General features: G+C 40.8%; 1 protein-coding gene across 6 annotated transcripts in view; it reads right to left on the bottom strand.

The window, feature by feature from the left end:
- Positions 1-3170: 3170 nt before the first annotated feature.
- FRRS1 (ferric chelate reductase 1) overlaps positions 3171-24104 on the bottom strand; it is a 30952-nt gene continuing 10018 nt past the window's right edge. For all 6 annotated transcript variants that reach the window (XM_043520153.1, XM_038412670.2, XM_038412673.1 and 3 more), the window contains 15 exons: positions 22929-23124; positions 22481-22617; positions 21806-21900; positions 20833-20983; positions 19285-19464; positions 14285-14383; positions 13149-13296; positions 12410-12526; positions 10427-10539; positions 9901-9987; positions 9006-9103; positions 8725-8783; positions 7676-7819; positions 5433-5494; positions 3171-5345 (listed from right to left, as the gene is read on the bottom strand). In XM_043520153.1, the coding sequence (XP_043376088.1) occupies positions 5253-5345; positions 5433-5494; positions 7676-7819; positions 8725-8783; positions 9006-9103; positions 9901-9987; positions 10427-10539; positions 12410-12526; positions 13149-13296; positions 14285-14383; positions 19285-19464; positions 20833-20983; positions 21806-21900; positions 22481-22617; positions 22929-23124 (1779 nt within the window). In that variant the 3' untranslated portion in view covers positions 3171-5252. The remainder of the gene's footprint in view (positions 5346-5432; positions 5495-7675; positions 7820-8724; positions 8784-9005; positions 9104-9900; positions 9988-10426; positions 10540-12409; positions 12527-13148; positions 13297-14284; positions 14384-19284; positions 19465-20832; positions 20984-21805; positions 21901-22480; positions 22618-22928; positions 23125-24104) is intronic.

Below are 24104 nucleotides of genomic sequence, written 5' to 3'. Positions count from 1 at the left end.
AGAGATGTTCTATGACTGACTACAGGACCCCTCCAGTCCTCATGCATCCCCTCTCAAAGGATAAGGGTGGAAAAAAGAACAGCAGCAGTAGATTTTGCCCCTACCCACAAGCAGACAGCCAGCCTTCACAGAGCTCACTGGGGCCCAGGACCACAGACTCAGCAAGGCCTGAATTCTGCTAGGGCCTAAAGATCCACTCTTAGGTCTTCTCCTGGAAGGAAAAGAAATATTCTCTTTGCAGCAAGAGAAAGGATGGAGCTTTTCCTAAAATAATGCCACCCCTGCATATTAAGCAAATTAGGAGGCAAGGAGCCATTTGATGATGTACCTGACTCTGTATATTAAGTACTGTAATTTAAGTGTTTTTCCACAAGGTAAGGAAAATGCTCAAGTATTAATGCCCAATTTAAATATATTTCAGACAATCCAAATCGGTCAACAGAACATAAACGTTCCTTGAATTCATGAGAAATGTGTGGTACAATGCCCCAGCCACAGGCTGCCTGTGTTGCCACAGCTGGGGAAAATATGCTGCCCCCACACCCTCAAAAACCTGTGGCCAGACTCTCATGAGCAAAACAATCACCAGCATTAGTGGTAGCATAGTTTTTACAGTGACTTATCTCCTCCCCATCTTAGCACACAAGAGCTCAGTGCATCACTAAACTGAAGGGCAGCAGGGCAGAGGGGGGAGAACGGCATTAAAAGACTGGGATTTTCCTTGCTATGGAGTGGGGAGGGAGATGAGGGAGGAGAATCATACACAGGATCATGTACATAAGCTTCCCCAGCACCACTAAAGACAGATTTTTGGAACTTAACCCTAGTGAAGTTGTACAGGTGAAAATATAAGTTCTGTAAACTTATCACAGTCAGTTCAACCGTGACCTCTTAAGTAACTACCAGTTTCACTACATGTATCTGTGAAATACATTCGGTTTATTCACTCAATTATCTAATATTTTGATATAGTTCTAATAAGCTCCTTTAGGATAAATTTATTTTTATTAAAAAGAAAAGGAGTACTTGTGGCACCTTAGAGACTAACAAATTTATTAGAGCATAAGCTTTCGTGAGCTACAGCTCACTTCATCGGATGCCAATTTTTATTTTATTTATTTATTTTATTATTTTTATTGACCTTCTTTAGTACAGATCTCCCACACCTAGGCCCCCACATTTACAGTTCTAAAAATTGGGATGGGGGGAAAAACAAAAAAAACCCACACCCAACAACCTGACTGTTATTTAAACCAGAGTGCCACGTAGTGTCACAAAAGCTGCAGTGAGCAAGAAAGAGAGGACAAAACAACTTTGTCTAGTTATGTATCCCTGATACTCCATATTTCCTCTTAAAGCCAATTTTAAATATATTTTCTCCAACTGGTAGTGTTTGACAAGAACAAAGGAGGTAGCAACAATACAGGAAGACAGTGATTGGGAGGAAGAAATCTTCTCCCTAAAGTGCACTGTACAAGCTACTGCTGCATACAATATTAAAGTTCTGTTGAACAGTTTTCATAGTCAAGAGAATTGACAGTCTCCAGCACCTTTATAGCATCTCTTGTGTGTATTTTCACCACTTCATTTTTCCTCTAAAGTAGATCAGGGTGAAAAACTGCTTCAGCAATAGAACTTTTGCATTAAGGAGCAAACTGTGGCCCTGTTGACTACATTGGCCAGGAGTGTGTTTACACTGCACGTTGGAATGCTTCATTTCCTTTTTGGGAATATTGGAGGGTGACAGAACTTCAGCATAACAGAAGAAATGACTTGTAACCAAAGCACCAATCCTTAAACCCTAACTCATGGGAGCCGTTCTGTTAACATCAAAGACACAATGTAAGCGGAGCCAGAAAATGGCTTTAAAGGAGAAATGCACTGCCACAATGGAACTATTCATGGGATTAATTACATCTTGTGTCACAAGGAGTTGGAAGGAAGGGGTCCCGCTCATCTTCTCATTGGAGTAGTCCCACTGAAATCAATCAGGTTTCACACAGGCGTAAGGAAGCCGGATTTGCTGCTGAACAGTAAAATAACGGAGTTCATGTTTGATGTAATGACTGGCATAGAGGAAGTAAAAAAAAATTAGTATGCCTAATTCTATGCTCCCTTATACAGGCAAAATTCCCCTGGACTTCAGCTGGGAGTTTTGACTGTGCCATGATCAATCACTCCCACAGAATTAAAAGGAGTACTTGTGGCACCTTAGAGACTAACAAATTTATTAGAGCATAAGCTTTCGTGAGCTACAGCTCACTTCATCCGATGAATGCATCCGATGAAGTGAGCTGTAGCACACGAAAGCTTATGCTCTAATAAATTTGTTAGTCGCTAAGGTGCCACAAGTACTCCTTTTCTTTTTGTGAATACAGACTAACAGGGCTGCTACTCTGAAACCTCCCACAGAATTAGTTATCATTGTGATTGAATGTGTTTTAAGAGTAAGATTAGTCTTAGAAAGATACAACCCAACAATAATTCACCCGCCTTTATTTAAAGCTAGATTACCAAATGATTGGAAAGGAATACTAATAGCACTCCATGGCTCTGGAAATAAACCTGCTGCCAGTGCCATCTGTTCTGCTGCTGCCATGCAATGGTCCATTAGTCAAAACAGAGTTATAAAAGAGGAAAGGGGGGCAAGCTCCAGAAAACACACCTGACCAGCGTTTTGTACTCCTCCCTGTGCTGAGCCTGGTCCAACACCCATTGTCATTAATTCAGAAACTACTACTATCTTCACTGGGTATTGGTTAGGCCTATTGTGCAGAGAGCACCAAGTGATAAATGTTAGCAGAATGATCCAGTGATTTTTTTCCCCCCTTTTGAGATGATCAGGTGAGGAGGTTAATCTCACTATCATCTGGGAAGGTGACATGAGCAGCAATCCCTGGAAACCTTTTTTGGGGGAGGCTAGTAGTGCAAGAGTTTATTAAAAAAAAAGAAACAGACCTTTAAGGTTTAAAAGTTGAATAGGTTTTCTTTTGCAGGAAGGAATCGTACACAATATTTTTAATTTAGAAAATAAAATTCATAATCGTACAAAAAAGTGATGTCAGAGAGAAAAGCAGCAGCAGATCAAAGGAGAATTTTCTAAATTAAGCTATTCTCTTGCTTTTATTTTGAAGTGTCTTTATCCCACTAAAAAAAACACGAGACAAAACTTTGAAATTAAAGAACTTATATTAATGTTTAAAAAAAATCAAGACTGTGTTCACATTTCCATGACAGAATGGACAATGTCTGAGGTATCAGAGTACACAGCACATACACCTATCAGTGTAAAAGCCATGCAAAAGAACTCAACACTGATAATTAAACAAGAATAAAAACCCAGTGAAACTACTGTAAAGAAATACATTTATATGCAGAGTCCCTAGTGACTTTAGAACTGATCTGGTCATATGACAGTAGGGTACCAGTGGTTCCCAGGCTCCTGAGACTGGAAATCCCCATCTTCCATTGCAATCTATTCCCATACTCGCATCCCAGTATAGTTCCTGCTATTTCTTTCCTTCTGTATCCACACCTAGGGTTTTTGTTAAGTACTGACTTTTTGCTTGGTGGGGTTTTTTTGGTTGCCCCACTCCCTCCTTTCTGCTGCTGGTGGTTCTTCTTTCCCATTCCTACACCCACTTGAAGACTACCATTGATAACCTCATGGGTAACAAATCAGTAGGTTGGGGCTGAAACACATGCTTGTGTGGCCGATAGCTCTGGAGGAGCCAAGAAGAAAATAAGCTTGAACCAACAGCCCGAGCCTGTAGCCCTCCACTGAGCTGCTCCTTTAACCAACTACATTTAGTGGGTACCAGATGGAGGGAGTACAGATAGGTTATACAGGAGACAATAGAAAGCCACCACTTAATTCCCATCTGTGATAAATTCCACAGCTACATCATGCTTGCTAGAAGTGGACAGATCTGGTTTCATATACACCTTTCTTCATCCCCAATATCACCTCTCACAGGTAGTCAGGTATTCTCTGGTTGGCAAATATTCTGTTATAACATACCTAAATCTTTGCACTTTGAAACATCAGGAACTAGAATAAACCACAAAATTAAGCTGTTCAGGGTTCGCAGGGGGTATTATTGCAGTGATACACTAGTAAAACACTGGCAACTATATAGTCAAAGCGTTCTATAAGCAGAGCTACTGCCACCCCTCGAGAAACCCACAAAAATAAACAAACAATTTAAAACAAGAAGTGGAGAGAGTTGTTTTTATCTAGCAAATATTGCTTATGAGAATCCCTTACTGCTCAAATTGGGGAGAGGCACATTCCCCCCTGGGGAGGGACACCCCCATATACCCAGTCTCTCTAGTATTCCCATGCACATGAAGCAAAAGGTCATGATGTTGGAAAGACATGCTAATTTAAAAAAAAAAAAAAAAAAAAGAACTGTGGGAAAGCAACTTCTATCAGGTTAACCAAGAGGTCAAGGAAACTTCATTTCTATCTAGCAGTACCATGTTTAATCACAAAGTGATGGAGCAGATATTTTGACTTAAGTGGCCAGAAGACACTATGACTATATAGAGACACTGTGGCACAGTTTTGCTAAAAGTTTCCCATAATGAGTTTTACAGTGCGTCTTCTCTTTATATTCTAAAGTTGGGTTTTTTTTTTTAAATCTTGTGATTGATGCGAGCAATGACAAAGTTACAGGACTGAAGCTCAGCCCACTGTGTGTGTGTTATATGACTCTGCTCTTAGAGCGGAATGTAGCTTTTGCATTTAACTGCAAAGAAATATGCCAATGTAGTCCTTGATGAATCAACTTGCATTTGTGACAATCATTCTGAGATTTTTGGAGTGCACAATACTAACATCATATACTTTAAATAAGAACCATTAGGCAGTACATTATTCATTAAGCAATATGTTAAACAAAAACAAAAAAACAAAAAGAAAAAAAAAAGTTAAGTTACTGGATTAAGAGAGTTATTGCAGTCCTTACTCAGGGAAAGACTCCCATAAAAATAATATCGAAGATTGATCCTGCAGTCCTGCCCAAACTGTCTTTAGAATCTAAACATACATTCTCTCTGTTGATGATCATGAGAGCACAGACTGATGAAGTCTTCACACACACACACACACACACACACACACACACATTCTTCAAGTATAACTTCAGGAAGGTATTGAGGCAACACTGGAATCTGTAATAATTCCTTGAATGGTGCTTCACTCTTGATTTCACTGCAAAGGCTCAACATCTAATGTCCTTGCCAGAAATTCATAGTTGGTGGATTGCTGCCAGGAAGGTAATAAGGAATGCTGTATTTCCACAGATGTAGATGGTTAACACAATCTCTTTAAATGTATGACCCTGTAAAAGAAAAAAAACACATTTCACAATTACAGTGTTGTAAAGAAAAGCACATACTGTGAAATACTTTCCAAGGTAGCAACTTGCCTCTGCCTCTGCCGAGGTAAGCGACTGCAGAATTTGTATTCTATCTTCATCAATCACTTCAACTGCAAAACCAAAACAAACATGTGGTTAGCCCTGTACTTGATAAGAAGAGATGCAATGTTTCACACACACTTCTTTCTGGCTAATGATTGATTTAGTCAATGGAGGGCATGGTATTAAGACTCATCAACAGGCATCTCTACAGCCAGTTCAGAAACACCACTGAAAAAGCCTCAAGTAATGCATCCTCTCATGGCCTACACTTCAATGTTCACAGTTAAGTAGAAATAAGTGAGCTGTAGCTCACGAAAGCTTATGCTCTAATAAATTTGTTGGTCTCTAAGGTGCCACAAGTACTCCTTTTCTTTTTAAGGATAGAAGGTTAATGAAAATTTGGAAGAGCTTGCCAGAAGCATAGAGGACACTCTCAGTGTTTTGTCTTTTAAATGCTAAAGAGCAGTGGTTCTCAGCCAGGGATATGCAGAGGTCTTCAGGGAATACAGCAACTCATCTAGACATTTGCCAAGGGTTTACAAGAGACTATATAAAAAGCACTACGAAATCAATATAAATTAAAATTTCATACAGATTGATTTGTTGATACTGATCTATGTACTATATGCTGAAATGTAAGTACAATATTTATATTCCAGTACAGTTATTTTATTATATGGTAAAAATGAGAAAGTACACAATTTTCAGTAATAGTGTGCTGTGACACTTACATTTTTAGGTCTATTTTGTAAACAAATTATTAAGTGAGGTGAAACTTGGGGTACACAAGACAGACTCCTGAAAGAGGTCAGTTGTCTGGAAAGGTTGAGATCCACTACTAAAGAGGACAATTCGGTTAGGATTTCTACATAGTCAGCTGGATTTCTCACGGTCAGCAGGAATTTAACTCCTCTTTCCTCCAAAAATCCTCAGTTCCCCGCCCCCGCTCTCATTTTGTGTCATTTGATGCTGCTTTCCTCTGGTTACTCAAGCCACTAACCAGAGAGTCACCCAATTCTTCTCCCCTCATGTATAGGCAGCATTTAACTCCTCCCACTTCTCCACATAATAGCTAAATTGGTCACTTCTCTGCATTCTATTTTATTAGTAACTATCACCCTTCCTGACTACTGTAACCAGGGGTGAAAGTAGGTTGGTACTGTGTACCGATAAGAAGCTGGTACCAGCCTATACACAGCCAATGTTAAGCGCTTTAATGTCGCTACTGGCAGGGCTGCTGACTGAGGGGCGGGGGGCACGGCAGGCAAAAGGGGAAGCTGCCCCAGGGCCAGTGATTTAAAAGGGCCAGAGCCCCAGGCCCTTTTAAATCTCTGCCAGAGCCCGGGCAGCACAGGCCAGGCAGCATGGATGGGCTGACAGGGGGAGGCTGACCCCCCCCAACCCCGCCCCTTCTACCCAAGGTCCTGTACCGGTAAGTATTTAATATTACTTTCACCCCGACTGTAACAACTGCTCTCCATCCTTCTCGGCAACTATGCAGTGGTTTATTTACTTGGGTGTATAATCTTGACTCCTGGTGAGATATTGACCAAAGTAAAGATAAGAATTTGGGATGAAATCCTGGGCCTTACTGAAACTAACTTCAAAACTCCCATAGACTTCAATAGGGCCAGGTGCCCTGGTATTTAGCAGCTAATGAGCTACTCATGTGTGCTCAAATAGCATTTGTGCTTAAGATCTCCTGCTGTTGACCAGTCTGTTCCTAGGTAGGCAGCTACAGCTAGTTACAGTAATGGTTTATTGCAGAGGATCTCAAGTGACCTGCTTTCCTACCCAGATTCAAAGGACTGAGTTCACTCTCACTCCAAGCTTGACTTTCCCCCTAATATCACAATGACCTGTGTTGAGCTAGCAACACAAACAGAAGATTTCTGGATTACATTTTAGAGAATTGAGAGACCCTCTGGCACTAAGTTTTGGGATTTCATGACACACAGTTCAATTCAAAAATGCACCAGCACTTATAGCCAGGAAATTCTAACACAAAAAAAAAGTGTCAAAAACAATTCACCTATTGTTTTCAAGAGTGGTCACCAAATTTACATAAAAGTAGTCATCCATGCATTTATTTCACATATCCAAAATCACCTAAAATGAGCTGATATTTGCAAACACAACATTAGAGGCTGGTTTAAGCCTCTTAACTAGGCGAGCTAAATTATCCAAGTCCTATTTTGCACTACTTGGCAAGCAAGGGAGTGACACTAGCTATATTGTTTGGTTTGTACCTTTGCGAATGAGACAGTAGCTATGTATCTCCAGGAGAATATCAATACCGACATGCCAAGCTACAAATCCAATCATTGTATAAGTGTCCCATGGGTCTGGAAGGTTGAGTGCTGGTAGGTCCATTCCCAGGAACATAGTCACCACTGTTAAAACAAAGTCATAGTTTAAAGATGTGAAAAGAAACATTGAGAAGTACTGTCCCCAAGACAAAGCGACACAAGCTTATGGCTTAGTGGGTGAATGATTATCAAGAGTTAAATATACTTCTGGAGGCTTAAGAGTGAAAAACCACATCCAGCTATCTAACTGTATGGCTCAGGATAACCATGATCCTTGTTATACATTGATCCTATGAAATAACGTCATAGGATCATACATTAGCTATGGTCTGGAGCTAATTTACCATATATATTGTAAACATATTAATCTAAAAAGAGGTTTAAAAAAGGACAATGATGTGATACACAGCCACCATGGAAACAAATTCCTCCAAATAAATGGAGGACCCCAACTGATTTGGAAACTCTGGTGATTATATATAATTTTAAAAAACAAACCAAAAAAAACCCAAAACAAATGGTTTTCCACAAAACTACAAGATGAGGAGAGAGGGGGAGAGAGAGAGATGCCTTGTACCCACTTAGGCTCTGAAGGAGATCGGGGACTCTGGTGGCCTAAGACAAGAAAGGCGCAATGGGGTCCCAGTACTCCATGTGGATAGGTGGAGACTTAGGGAAAGGAGAGGAGCTTTGAATACACAAGCAAGCTTGTACAAATTTGTCTGGTTGTTGCTTACTCTTGCTATTGTACAGGATTAAGTCTGGTTTGTATAGCCCACACAGACAAAACCCTTATTCTAAGACCACTTCGGTGATTAGCCAGATTGAAGTGGTCATCTACATTAAGACCCAGGTTTGTGTAATTAGCGTTCAGCCACCATTCCATTTCTGCAATACCAATGTATCTCACGATGCCTAAGCAAATTGCAAATGGGCTATAAACAAATGAGGTACACTAGATATGCCTAGACAGGATTACAATTACTCACCAGCTAGTATTCTAGCTGTTGTGCCAGTACTCCAGTGAACCCAGTTAAATACTTGCCTTCTACAAGATGAAAGAAATAATCAGCGTTATATCAAGTAATTTAGTTGCCAACCTGAAATCTTTCAACGGATGAAAAGAGATCCTTAAATATGCCATGTTATCTTGAAAAATATGAAGTTTGTATCTGTATTAAACATGTTTAAAACTTGTTTTGTATACTATCAGTGTAATCTCTTGGAGAAGTACATTAAAATGTTATAAGGAGTGAAAATATCAGAGTACCTTGGTGCATGAGGAGGTGGTCTGAAACCTGCCATCAGAGGTTGAAAGATTGCCAGAGCCATCACGGTACAGCCAAGATACGGGTGAAAGCCTGCCCACTGAACAAAGGATTTCTTTTTATTAATACTGTGACATTCATGCTAAACAATGCAAGCATTATTCAGACCAAAGAACATGTCAGGAACAACTGTACACAATTGCAAAGCCTTATTTTAATACAGTTTCTTTCAGGTGCATTCCAAGCCCCTCTCCTTAGCTACTAGTGTTCCCACCTCACATGCTTTTTGCTCCAAGACTTGGCTAGGAGTAGAAGCACTTTTTCTCCCGGTGTATGTTTTTAAATTAAATTTAAAACTGAATTGTTATTTATAGTGTACAAGGCAGTTTGAGAAAAAACACAGAACTAGTGGAACATCGGGGCAAAGCTAAGAGCAAAGGACATAATTAGGAAAAGGAAGATTCAGACTGAGCATTGGGATACTTGATGTCAAGTATTATCATCACACACAGAACAATTTTCTTAAGAGAAGTGCTTTGCATTCCATCATTTAAAATTAGGCCAGATAAGGCACTAGAAAATTATACCACACAGAAGAGTTCTGTATTAGCTGGATGAGGGGAGGGGAAGCAGCAGCAGATTGACTCAGGACCTAATAGATCTTTTTCATCCTAGTTTCTGTGGTGAAACTAGAAAAAAAATGGGCTCAAAGCAAGTAGAATAATTCTAAACAAGGGCTTTAAAGTAACAGCTTTCATGGTAATTTCTTTGGAATTAAAGAACTATCTAGGACATTGACATTAAAAAACCCAAATCTACTGTTCATACATCAAATGACATTTATCCGGGAAACAATACAGACAAAATCTCAGAGGCAGCCCAAAAAGTTTTACTCACTTCACTCCAGCCTCCTCTGTATATAAAAGGAAGAACAAAAGCGATGCTCGTAAGAAGCACTGTGGTCAGCATCAGCATACGATGTACCTATGAACATTTAAATAGGTTTAAAAAGAACGGGTGGCAGTGTATTTTGGAGTTTTATTAGATGAAACTGTTAGAGTTTCAGAGTAGCAGCCGTGTTAGTCTGTATTCGCAAAAAGAAAAGGAGTACTTGTGGCACCTTAGAGACTAACAAATTTATTAGAGCATAAGCTTTCGTGAGCTACAGCTCACTTCATCGGATGCATTGGAATGCATTAGAGTTTGCATTCCATTGGCAGGCAAGCAGAGATTACTAGTAAATACTTAGCTGAACTCATTGTACTTCACAAATCCAAATGAAAGTTATAACCTCTTGTGGCACCGCAGGTCAAGAAATAAAAGAAGATTTAGGTTAAGGAGCACGACAGTCTCTTGTGTTTTATTCTATTTGTAATAAGACTAATACATACAGCTAAACTTTTATGTATAGTTTTTTGCCCACCTGGAACCAAATCTCCTTTCCAAACAACGAATGAGGCCAAACTGGTTTGAAGAATCTGGCAACAACAACACCAATGCTAACTGTAGTCATCCATGCAACAAACATTAATGAAGCTGAAGGAGAAAAATAGTCACATGTGAAAATTTGGTTATAAAACTGGATATAAACACAATTGACCAAATATTTCAGGGGATAAGCTTCAAAATGTAGCATTAGAAGAACATAAGAGTAGAGGGTCAAATCCTGCTGGTACTTGGTTCAAAAATGCCTCACACAAGGAGGTGCATATGCACATTGGTGTACTCTTGCCATATATCTATTTTTTGAGCCGAGATCAGCCAATAATAGAACTAATCTGTATGGATAGCACTGTAGAGAGATCTGTGCCAGGTCAGAGAAAGCACATGCACAAAGATATAGATTTCACTTCCAAACCAGAGGGCAGTCTATTGCTGCCTCCATGAGCTGGTTCACTGTGCAATAGCACAAGTCAAAAGAGGCAGTAATGAACAGCCCATGCTTTATCTGCTGACGGTAGGTTTTCTGGTGAGCACCTACACAGTGAATTTTTGAGTTAGATTTTAGTAGCAAAAGTTTAAAGTTAATTCAAAACAGGTCTTATTTCTTTGACAGAAAGTAGAATTTGCATTCAGCTCTTTAAGGACCTGGTTCAAAGCCAATTAATGTGAATGGAAAGACTCCCATTAACTTCAGTGGGCTTTGGCTCAGGCTCCAAGCCACCCCCCCAATGAGTATCGCATGGTTAAGGCTGCGTGTCTGTCACAGAGGTCACGGAACTCACGGATTCCAGGACTTTCAGTGACCTCCATGACTTCCGCAGTGGCCAGCGCTGGCTCAGGGGCTGCCTGAGCCGGGCAGCCCCTGGGCCAGCAGCAGTTTGGGTGGCACTTACCTGGGGGGCTCCCTGGTTCCCACTACAGCTCCTAGGTGGAGGAGCCAGAGGGCTCCATGGGCTGCTCGCACTCACAGGTGCTGTCCCTGCAGCTCCCATTGGCTGCCGTTACTGGCAGGAGAAGTGCACGGAGCCCCCCTGGCTCCCGCTCCCTCCCCCGGGAGCTGTGGTGACATGCCAGTTGGAGCCAGGTTGGCAGCCTGCCAGCCCTACCAATCCTCCCCTCACAGCAGGGATCCCGGGCCATGCACCGCACAAGCAGAGGTCCTGGACCATTTCTCCACATCCCCACCCCCAGCAACTACGGTCTCCCAGGCCCAAAGTTTTAATTAAAGGTATATAGTAAAAGTCATGGACAGGTCACGGGGCCATAAATTTTTGTTTACTGCCTGTGACCTGTCCATGAGTTTTACTAAAAATATCTATGACTAAAAATGTAGCTTTACTCATGGTACATGCATTTATTTTACATTGTATTGGAAAAAAGGGAACTTCAAAATAGAAATGCAATTCTAAATTTAGGTTTCAGAGTAGCAGCCGTGTTAGTCTGTATTCGCAAAAAGAAAAGGAGTACTTGTGGCACCTTAGAGACTTGGTGGAATGCATCCGATGAAGTGAGCTGTAGCTCACAAAAGCTTATGCTCTAATAAATTTGTTAGTCTCTAAGGTGCCACAAGTACTCCTTTTCTTTTTGCGAATTCTAAATTTAGGCTGCCAAGTCATAAAAATAAGAAAACAAAATCCCTTTAAAAAACAAGAGAGCTAGTAATATGCTTGACAAATGAGTAAAACAAGTTCCTCTCTCTGGATGAGCAGAATCCTGCAAAGCCACGTTACAGTTTGTCAGGTTTTTTAAACTTAAGCAAAAAAAAAAAAAAAAAAAAAAAGCGTTCCTACTTTTCCCCCCTAGTTTTCAAAACCAGCTCTCAATCAGGAGAAGCAGATACCCCAGTGGACTGACACCACAGGAAATAACTACTTTGCAGAAGAAAGGATGAAAATTTTGTAATCAACAGTAGCCTCTTCAACACTCGGCAAATCTATTATTTGAAGTTAGAACTGTAACTTGCCATGGAGCTTAAGAAGAAGTGGAGAGCGGGATCCCCCTACATCCTTTGGAGAGTCTGTGACATTGTACATTCGACTGGTGATCAGAGGCTGACGATGATGTTTGTGAATTAGACCTCCTATGCAAAGATACAGAGTAATTTATAGATCGTTAATTAAAGTTGCTGTGCTTGTACCCCTTCCCCTTCCATCCTTGGTTTACAATTCAGTGAGCATCATGTGTTGTAGGGGGATGGCGATTGTGTTTGTAAATTTCACCTCTGCAGATTCTGACTGGAATCTTTTGGATTCAACTCCACTCGCCCCCCCCATAAGAGTTTCAAAATATATATATATATAAATAATGTATAATCTACCTTAAAAAAAAAAAAAAAAGAAGATAGCATTCTATTAGATCTATAGGGGTTTGAAGATTATCTTGTATACAATGCTATTTAGTTTCCATACTCCTTTTAGTTTAATCCCTATTAAAAATTGTATAGGATTCTCTCTCAAGAATACTACTCCAACCGCCACATGGTTATGGAACACATTTATATTAAGAACAAACCAGGTGTTTGTTACATTTCCAGAAATGAGCCAGAGCGCATCACATTAAGGTCATTTTCACTGGTTACATGTGAAACTTAGAAGTCAGATTACTTCTTATGTTTATTTTTAATATAGCTTACAGGGGATAGTCCTTGTTTAGCATGGTTTGAGAAATGTGAATATTTACCCATATCTTCAAATCAGACTTACCTTCACTTGCCTCCCCATCTGCCAGAAATATGTAATAATTAGCATCTAGATTAAACCTCCCCTTATAAGCAGGAAGACTAAGGTTTCTTCTGAAAGAGCACTGAACAAGACCATCAGCCACTCTCCATGAGATATCTTCCAGGCCATTCTATGAAACATACAATTAACATTTAATACTCCTTGTTTTCAAGTTTGAAAGACCCCACACAAATTTACTGTGCTCCTTCCTCAAGGCCACTGATTTTGGCCTGGCTCTGCTTGACCAATGTTGGACAATGAGCCAATGTTCACTGTCTCTTAACAGCCCACATCATAAAAAGAGTTAGCTGCATCAGCATAGTCTGTGATGCCAGCAAAAATCTGAGAGTTGTGCTGATGTGGTAGGTTTCTAGGCAATAGCTGCAGGCACATGCTTTCACACATTACACTTTATAATAATAAGGCTCTGTCTTCAAAATGATGACTAACAAAAGTTGAGTCTTACACGAGTGCATTTACAGAAAGCTATTTTAAAAAGCCAATAGCTGCACAGGAGCACTGTGAAGTTAAATTACTTGTTCAAGGTCACACACAGAGAGCATAAGGCAAAGACGGAGTGCTTCCCTGAATAACAGACTCAGGAAATTTGCATCGTATTACCCATTTGTCTGCCACCTCAGCATGACCTTGGGGAAGTCACTTCCCTGCTATCATTTTTACTCTCAGTTAACTTTTGTAGAGAGTCACTGCAGGGCTCTCAAAGATCACTTACCCTGTGGAGCTCCATCAGCATGAGCAATGGTAGGCAATTTTTAGAAAGTTTCCCTAGCATAGACGGGGCAAAAAAGGACAAGTTCCTCAGATCACAAGGAGACTACCCCACAGGTTGTTCAAACAGAAATCATAAAGAAGCCAGCAACAGATCTGGGTCTCGACATATCTTATGCATCAAAAATAAGCACCTTCTATGTGAGGTGGGTCAGTAAGGCCAGAGAGGGAAAAATCTTGGGGTCTTAATCATAAGATGGCTGGTTATAGAGCTACTGCCTTATTAGCTCCATTCAGAGCTATTGGATTAAAAAAAAAAGACATCAGTGAAATATTGACAAATAAGGACCCAGCTGTGTGCAAAGTGACTTAACTGTCACATACCATACCTCTAAGTCCAACACAGGAGAAGTTCGCCCACTAAGATAGGCCGTGTTTACATTAATACGGTGATCTTCATTAATACACAGATAAGTATCATCGTCACCCTGAAAATAAAAGCATTTTCCCCCAATTTAGATAGTAGTTCTAGACAAAGCCACATGTAGATGAATGGTTTATTCCAAGCTCTTCTTTCCACCTGTTCTATACCTGGAGTAACTCCATTGCCATTACAGCAAGTTTACAATGGAGCAACTAAATGGAGAGTCTGGCCTGAAGTATTCTAAAAGTTGAAAGTTTGAACTTACAAAATCAAATGGAAATACTACTTTTTTGGATGACACTGGCTAGAAATCTATAAGGTATTAAAAGGTATTTAATTGCACACCATATGCCAATACCAATCTTTGCATTGTCAAGTGAAGAAGATAATGTTACAATTTAAAAAGTTTACTCCAAACAACAGGATATAGTGCCTGAAATTATAAAGGCTTACCACCAGGGGTCAGTGGTACATGTACTTTTTAAAAAAAGAAAAGGAGTACTTGTGGCACCTTAGAGGCTAACAAATTTATTAGAGCATAAGCTTTCGTGAGCTACAGCTCACTTCATCGGATGCATTTGGTGGAAAAAACAGAGGAGAGATTTATACACACACACACACACACACACACACACACACACACACACACACACACAGAGAACATGAAACAATGGGTTTATCATACACACTGTAGGAGAGTGATCACTTAAGATAAGCCATCACCAGCAGCAGCGGGGGGGAAAAAAGGAGGAAAACCTTTCATGGTGACAAGCAAGGTAGGCTAATTCCAGCAGTTAACAAGAATATCAGAGGAACAGTGGGGGGTGGGGTGGGTGGGAGAAATAACATGGGGAAATAGTTTTACTTTGTGTAATGACTCATCCCTTCCCAGTCTCTATTCAAGCCTAAGTTAATTGTATCCAGTTTGCAAATTAATTCCAATTCAGCAGTCTCTCGTTGGAGTCTGTTTTTGAAGCTTTTTTGCTGAAGGATAGCCACTCTTAGGTCTGCGATCGAGTGACCCGAGAGATTGAAGTGTTCTCCAACTGGTTTTTGAATGTTATAATTCTTGACCTCTGATTTGTGTTCATTCATTCTTTTACGTAGAGACTGTCCTGTTTGGCCAATGTACATGGCAGAGGGGCATTGCTGGCACATGATGGCATATATCACATTGGTAGATGCGCAGGTGAACGAGCCTCTGATAGTGTGGCTGATGTGATTTAGGCCCTATGATGGTATCCCCTGAATAGATATGTGGACAGAGTTGGCAACGGGCTTTGTTGCAAGGTTAGGTTCCTGGGTTAGTGGTTCTGTTGTGTGGTGTGTGGTTGCTGGTGAGTATTTGCTTCAGATTGGGGGGCTGTCTGTAAGCAAGGACTGGCCTGTCACCCAAGATCTGTGAGAGTGATGGGTCGTCCTTCAGGATAGGTTGTAGATCCTTGATGATGTGTTGGAGAGGTTTTAGTTGGGGGCTAAAGGTGATGGCTAGTGGCGTTCTGTTGTTTTCTTTGTTGGGCCTGTCCTGTAGTAGGTGACTCCTGGGTACTCTTCTGGCTCTGTCCATCTGTTTCTTCACTTCAGCAGGTGGGTATTGTAGTTGTAGGAATGCATGATAGACATCTTGTAGGTGTTTGTCTCTGTCTGAGGGGTTGGAGCAAATGCGGTTATATCGTAGCGCTTGGCTGTAGACAATGGATCAAGTGGTATGATCTGGATGAAAGCTAGAGGCATGTAGGTAGGAATAGCGGTCAGTAGGTTTCCGATATAGGGTGGTGTTTATGTGACCATCGCTTATTAGCACCGTAGTGTCCAGGAAGTGGATCTCTTGTGTGGACTGGTCCAGGCTGAGGTTGATGGTGGGATGGAAATTGTTGAAATCATGGTGGAATTCCTCAAGAGCTTCTTTTCCATGGGTCCAGATGATGAAGATGTCATCAATGTAGCACAAGTATTTCCATAAACCTGGAAATCCTGGACGCCCCATCATCTCAGGCATTGGCACCCTGACAGCAGGATTGTCTGGCTATGTAGACTCCCTCCTCAGGCCATTCGTTACCAGCACTCCCAGCTATCTTCGAGACACCACTGACTTCCTGAGGAAACTACAGTCCATTGGTGATCTTCCTAAAAACACCATCCTAGCCACTATGGATGTAGAAGCCCTCTACACCAACATTCCACACAAAGATGTACTACAAGCCGTCAGGAACGGTATCCCCGATACTGTTACGGCTAACCTGGTGGCTGAACTTTGTGACTTTGTCCTCACCCATAACTATTTCACATTTGGGGACAATGTATACCTTCAAATCAGCGGCACTGCGATGGGTACCCGCATGGCCCCACAGTATGCCAACATTTTTATGGCTGACTTAGAGCAACGCTTCCTCAGCTCTCGTCCCCTAATGCCCCTACTCTACTTGCGCTACATTGATGACATCTTCATCATCTGGACCCATGGAAAAGAAGCTCTTGAGGAATTCCACCATGATTTCAACAATTTCCATCCCACCATCAACCTCAGCTTGGACCAGTCCACACAAGAGATCCACTTCCTGGACACTACAGTGCTAATGAGCGATGGTCACATAAACACCACCCTATATCGGAAACCTACTGACCGCTATTCCTACCTACATGCCTCTAGCTTTCATCCAGATCATACCACTTGATCCATTGTCCAGCCAAGCTCTACGATATAATCGCATTTGCTCCAACCCCTCAGACAGAGACAAACACCTACAAGATCTCTATCATGCATTCCTACAACTACAATACCCACCTGCTGAAGTGAAGAAACAGATTGACAGAGCCAGAAGAGTACCCAGGAGTCACCTACTACAGGACAGGCCCAACAAAGAAAATAACAGAACGCCACTAGCCATCACCTTCAGCCCCCAACTAAAACCTCTCCAACACATCATCAAGGATCTACAACCTATCCTGAAGGACGACCCATCACTCTCACAGATCTTGGGTGACAGGCCAGTCCTTGCTTACAGACAGCCCCCCAATCTGAAGCAAATACTCACCAGCAACCACACACCACACAACAGAACCACTAACCCAGGAACCTAACCTTGCAACAAAGCCCGTTGCCAACTCTGTCCACATATCTATTCAGGGGATACCATCATAGGGCCTAATCTCATCAGCCACACTATCAGAGGCTCGTTCACCTGCGCATCTACCAATGTGATATATGCCATCATGTGCCAGCAATGCCCCTCTGCCATGTACATTGGCCAAACAGGACAGTCTCTACGTAAAAGAATGAATGGACACAAATCAGACGTCAAGAATTATAACATTCAAAAACCAATTGGAGAACACTTCAATCTCTCGGGTCACTCGATCGCAGACCTAAGAGTGGCTATCCTTCAACAAAAAAGCTTCAAAAACAGACTCCAACGAGAGACTGCTGAATTGGAATTAATTTGCAAACTGGATACAATTAATTTAGGCTTGAATTGGGAATGGATGAGTCATTACACAAAGTAAAACTATTTCCCCATGGTATTTCTCCCACCCACCCCACCCCCCACTGTTCCTCTGATATTCTTGTTAACTGCTGGAATTAGCCTACCTTGCTTGTCACCATGGAAGGTTTTCCTCCCCCCCCCCGCTGGTGATGGCTTATCTTAAGTGATCACTCTCCTTACAGTGTGTATGATAAACCCATTGTTTCATGTTCTGTGTGTGTGTGTGTGTGTGTGTGTGTGTGTGTGTGTGTGTGTGTGTGTATAAATCTCTCCTCTGTTTTTTCCACCAAATGCATCCGATGAAGTGAGCTGTAGCTCACGAAAGCTTATGCTCTAATAAATCTGTTAGTCTCTAAGGTGCCACAAGTACTCCTTTTCTTTTTGCGAATACAGACCAACACGGCTGCTACTCTGAAACCTGTACTTTTTAAAGTATTTATGCAGTCAGCACCAGGATAGTCTGTAAAATGGTTTGATCATGGTGTCTGACAGCCCATCAGCACAGTGTTTTTGGGATGCTAGAAGTGTTTTCATCTAGACTTTTTGAAAATCAGTGCCAAAAAGGGGAGGGATTTTAACTCAAATGAATAATTTGTTTATAAATAAAATTACTCTGTACTTTTTCTACAAAGTATCCCCATCAACATTGCCAGAGCCACTTAAATACCTCTGATTATTTAAGCTAAGTAGATCAATTTACATTATCAAATTATGTGATTAAAACTGGAATTAGCTGTTGAGGTCAACAAAGAAGAGAACATTATTTCTTCCTATATTTGTAGAGTGAAGAACTACTTTTTCCTGTGACAACAGACACAAAGAAATGCTTTAAGAATGTTACTCTGTTCAGTAAGGAAGTTAGATATACCGATTAGTGCATAATACTCTTTCACATTGTAACTCTCTTCAACCATAAGAATCCCCAAAGGGCTTTCAGAAATGAATGCGTCCACTCCTGAACTGCATACTTCTTTTGGACAGAAACCACAGTGAACATACAGCAGATTCCTTTTAGGATAGGCAGTGGAGAATATCGCATCTAACTGCGACTACCCAGGAATTTAGTTATGCTAAAAATGTAACTGTCTGGAATTTGATCAAAACAGAAGGTAAGTTCTCCTTATTCTTTCAGAGAGTGCCAGAGGATCTTTAATGCACGTGTTAAGTCAGGGACTACATTTTTCTTTCCACACTTGTAAGAGGCTACCTCCATCCAGCAGTGCTCTCAAGCACCACATCGGAGTAATTATTAGTAGGGGAAGTGCCACTATCACCTTTTCCATCAGCATTTCAGTTTCTCTTGAAGGGTTCTCATCTACTACTCAGGCCTATTTAATTTAGAAAATCTGATGGATGTGCAGCTGAGAATGGTGGGGTTGCACCAGTCTTCATCCTCATTTTCTTGACTAAGAATAAATTATTTATATATTTTGTTGTGCTACTTGGATGGCATAGGAAATACTGTAAAAAGGATACTCACCATCCACTGGTCATGAGATAATGCAAAGGCTATATATCCTTCACTAGGACCACTCATTTCAATAAGTACCGAGTGGTTATTTTGTTTGAAGGACAGAAAGAAACAATAGGCAGCCCCAGGATCACATTTTGGAGGATTCCTTATGCAGAACTTCGTACTTCCACAGCCGGAGGCATTGAACTGGACAGACGAGTAGAAAATTAAGTTAACAAAAGAAGCTGGTCATTCTCCACCCCACCCCACGTACTACAACTACAATTACTATAGTCCCAACTAATGTAGAAGTGAAGATTTATACAGAAAATGCATAAAGAAACCCCTCTTCTTCTCCCCCACCCAGCCAATAATTACTAACCAGGATTAGAATTCACTGTCATGGTAGTTATTAAATTGTGAGCTTTGAATTCACCAATCAGTTCAAATGAAAGAGTTTGACATCATAATGGTAACAAGGCTATAATTTGGAAATATAATACAATCCCCTCCTGTCCAAGGACATTTCTTCCGTTTAATAAAATAAGTTATAATTAAGTAAAATGTTTCTATATACTTTTTCAGACTTCCCGCTATCTCACTTTTCCTAGACTATTCTAAGTCATCATCAACCCCATAGTGCTTAAGTTATTAGAAAGATGCTACTGTGGACTCTTACAAACTCAAAATAGCACATACTAGGGGAGAAAAAGTGTCTATTTTTTCCTGAATAGTTAGTTAAAACCCCAACAAGAAAAGATAAGATGCACAGAAGCCCGATACATAGCACTGAACTTTGAGAGTACAAAGTTAAATACAACAAATTCAGAACAAGCATGTTCAAGATAGCAGTAAGTGGAAAAAGATGTCATATTGCTAAACCTGGTCATGTTAAATGAGAATACTATTGCCCAACTAATGTTGCAACTTTAATTAGAACTTCAAGAACCAGTAATGGAAGTCCATACAAAGATAAATCCATGTGAACAAGCAGTTATAAATTAAGCCTACCCACTAATGTATAGAAATAATCTACTCTGTTCCTGCCAACCCACACCCTCATTTTATTAAACTCGAGTTTTATTTATACAGAACCACAGGTCAGCATGGCTATTTATATATAAGGCATAACATTACCCCCAGATGAGCGTAGGTATTTGCCTTTTTACCTTCTTACTAAATGGTGCTTGAACTGAGTTTCCTTCTCCCACTCCTTTTCTCTCAACACCTCAGTAGTAAATAATCTGAGACACACAAGATAGATGAGGTAATATCTTTTATTGGACCAACTTCTGTTGGCGAGAAAGACAAGTTGAGACAAAAAGAGAAATTGGTCCACTAAAAGATATTACCTCACCCACCCTGTCTCTCTAATATCCTGGGACTAACCTGGCTACAACAACACTGCAAACCAATAATCTGATAGGTCATTTCCTATCTTCCACCTTCTGCCAACACAGTGCCAAAGAAAAACGTAACCGCAGCCCTACTTAGGGAAAAACTCCTGTTGAAACAAGGCATAAGAACAGAATAAAGGTTGCAGAATTTAGCTCATAATAGAGAAGTGATACCCACCGATTTTGTTAGATGGTAAACTGGCTGTAAAGTTGGTAGAATCTCTGGTGTAATACTTGTAGGTGTCGTCAAAGGTGGTGCATTAGGTTGGGAAATGATGGGACCAGGAATCTTCACCCAAAAGATTTCATATTTCTCTACAACTGTGGCTCTGAGGGGAGGGGAGGAAACCATACAAATATTCAGAGCTGTGAGGGATGTGCAAGTACTAAATGAATTACTAAATAATGGTTTAAGAAAAAGGAGGGAAAAACTCCTTTATTTAGCTGGCCAAAAGCTAACACACTTGTCATAATGTGTCATACAACTACTCTCTCCAAACTTGGCATCTACACAGGTACCTGATGGGGTGGGTTGGTGGTTGTTAGGTTTTTCTGGGTGGGGGGGAGGGGGAGAAAAGAGAGCAAAACCCTCCAGCTAAAAGGATCTACCACATAGCAGATCAAGCTTCAGAAATGGATTCAAGGCAGTCACTTCCCAACTGCCTGCTGCATAACTTGCAGCATCACAGAAGGGTGGCATTTAAATTTCTATTTCAAAACATGAGTGTCACTGTTCATACCATACATCCTGGGTCCAAACTGTAAAGCCATACAACGGTAGCGCACGTGTACAGTTTTGCTTAGGAATTAAACTAAAATTCACACATCACAAAAATATTTCTATCGCTACATTTGTAAGTCACCCCTTTGCCAAGAGACAGGAAAAATCCTAAGTAGTAGGCCAGTGTCAGCTGGTAACATGCCTTGTAACTTTCCCCACTTCAAAAAAGAGGAGAGAATTTTGATGTTTTTCCATAAGCAGCAGAGACAGTTCTTGAGCAGGAGTTGGTGTGGGCTGAAAAGGGAGGAAAATAACAGTTTCCTCCCGAGACATTTCCTGGGTGCTAGTCAATATTTATGACAGAGATAACACTATATATTCACCTAGTTTGCATTTTTAATAAAGTAGCTCCAATATCGTGTTTACTTACAGAAATTGTACATGTTCCGGTGCATCTGTGGGAGCAACCCAATAAGCCTCTACATGTTTCTTTTTTGACTTACTAGTGTGACTGACAGCAGAATTCTGAAACAGATATATCCAGAATCAGAGAGACCCTGCACATAGGAATATATATTACAAACTATGTACAAATAGCAGCACTCCTATAGTTATTCTACAAGGCAACACAATGGTGCACTAGAGATGCAGTTAAACTCAGTCCTGAACAAGCCCAGACCCACCCCACCTTCCATTGATATCAATGGAAAGCCTCCATACTGACTTCAGTGGGAAGCCAGTTGGGTCCTATGAAAGGGAATCACTTACAACTGGGCTGTGGAAATGACCAATGTCTACAATATATGCTGTATGTTGTGCTACATGTTCTACTTAATATTGACACACTAAGAGGTATAGTCTACTTGCTGTGTGCAGAGCCAGTTGGCACTAACTATTGCACATTACTGGAAGCTGGAGGCTCTGGCCAGAGCTAACTGCAGAGAGCTACACCTCCATCTGCAAGTCACTGCCCAACTGTGTTGAGCTGCTGCCTAAACAGAACGAGAAGGGCTAAGAAGCTTAGGCCATGTCTACACTGGGGATTTTAGCTATTGGTGTAGCTACACCAATGCATCTTAGTCCCCGTTTGAAACACATACCATACCTTTACAAGTCCACATGTCAGGAGCTGAGAAATCCTCTCTTCAGCTAGCATAAAAGAGCCAACTGCAGGGCCAGCCAAGTTCTCTGCATTCCGGGCTTGTATGAAAAATCCTTCAAAAACTGGACCAGATAAATTAACTAAAATAAGGAGGGGAAAAAAGGTAAGATGTTAAGATATTTTCAATGTAATCTGTAAAGGTGGAAGTGAACAAATATGCTTCCCCTGCCCCCCAAACCCCGTGCCTTGGCAATGACCACTGTTTAACATTATTTTAGAGGTTAATATTCATGAGCATCATCAGGACATTTCAACTTTCTCAGGATGGGGCTGTCTATGATTCCTTAAACCAGGTAACCACAAGAAATCTACAGAAGAGGAGTGTGAAGCAAGACAAAGCACTTTCTTTGACCACCGTACTTTACCACAACTGCAATGCTGGACACAATACCTTTTATATGGTCCCCTGGTCTAAATTCAGTCTCATTCACTGATATAATGTGCTCAGGCAATGGCTGTGGAGAATGTCCATGGCAAGGCATCATACTACTGCAGGCCTCTTTTACTTTTCCATTTGGATAACAAGCCGCAGGAACAGAAAGAAAGGCAAATATCCAAAGAGTAAAAGCCAGTCCAGGAGACTCCATCTGAATAAGTTAAAGTCACACATTATTAACTAACACTGTAAATGCTATGCTGTTTACAGAGTAGGAAGACTAATGTTGGTCTTTAGTAGACATGATTAAATTATTTTTTTTAAAAAAGATATTTGCAAACATCTTCACAAGCAAAGGCACCAGGTTCAAGAATCTTAGCAAACTGGAGTATCCAGACAATTGCCAGGCATTCATTGAGATTGTTTATAGACACCAAGCATTCAACAAATTTTAGCATGAATGATTATTTGTTCAAGAACTTTGTGGTTGTGGAGGATCATCCAGTCATGTGGTACTGTTTGTCCTCTCTGGCAAGAGTTGTGTTGTGAACAGGCTACCATTTAAAGCAAGGTGCAAGTTTATTTTCTCCTTTTAAAATAGCCCTTTCAAAAGAGTTTTTTCTGCCTTTCTGCTGACATTTATGGGTCCTCTCAACAGTGAAGAGAAGATAGGACCAATAGCCCCCAAACATGTGTGGGCTCACTCTTTGCTTCTTCTACGCTCAGATACTTGAAGTGAGGATACTTGGCCCTTATTACACAGTATAAGACACTCCTCACTTTCCTTTTAGATTTTCAAAATGCTTCACAAAACACTAACATTCTCACATATGTAAATATCATCCCTGTTTTACAGATGGGGAAAACAGAGGGAGAGAGATTATCTGACATGATCAAGGCTGCAAAGAATCTTTGTCCTGGGAGTATAACTCAGGAGTTCCTGCTTTCCAGTCTCATGCTCAGCCCATGCTACAATCTTCAGTTGCATTCTGCAGTCAATCCTAGAAAAGATAAGTCAGCCCCAAGCAGGGACCTGACTCAAAACCCTCCCTACATGACATTACACCCTTCCTCATCTGACCAGTCCAGTCAGATGAAGCCCACCAGTTACATGGGACATATGCAGTTTCAAAGTCAACCTAATAAAATACAAATTCAAAGGATCATAGCATTAAGGAACAACAAAAGCTT

Source organism: Dermochelys coriacea, chromosome 8 (genome assembly GCF_009764565.3).
Source record: "Dermochelys coriacea isolate rDerCor1 chromosome 8, rDerCor1.pri.v4, whole genome shotgun sequence".
Classification (NCBI taxonomy): Eukaryota; Metazoa; Chordata; order Testudines; family Dermochelyidae; genus Dermochelys; species Dermochelys coriacea.
The sequence above is the reverse complement of the archived record's forward strand: the minus strand, read 5'-3'. Positions and strand labels throughout refer to the sequence as shown.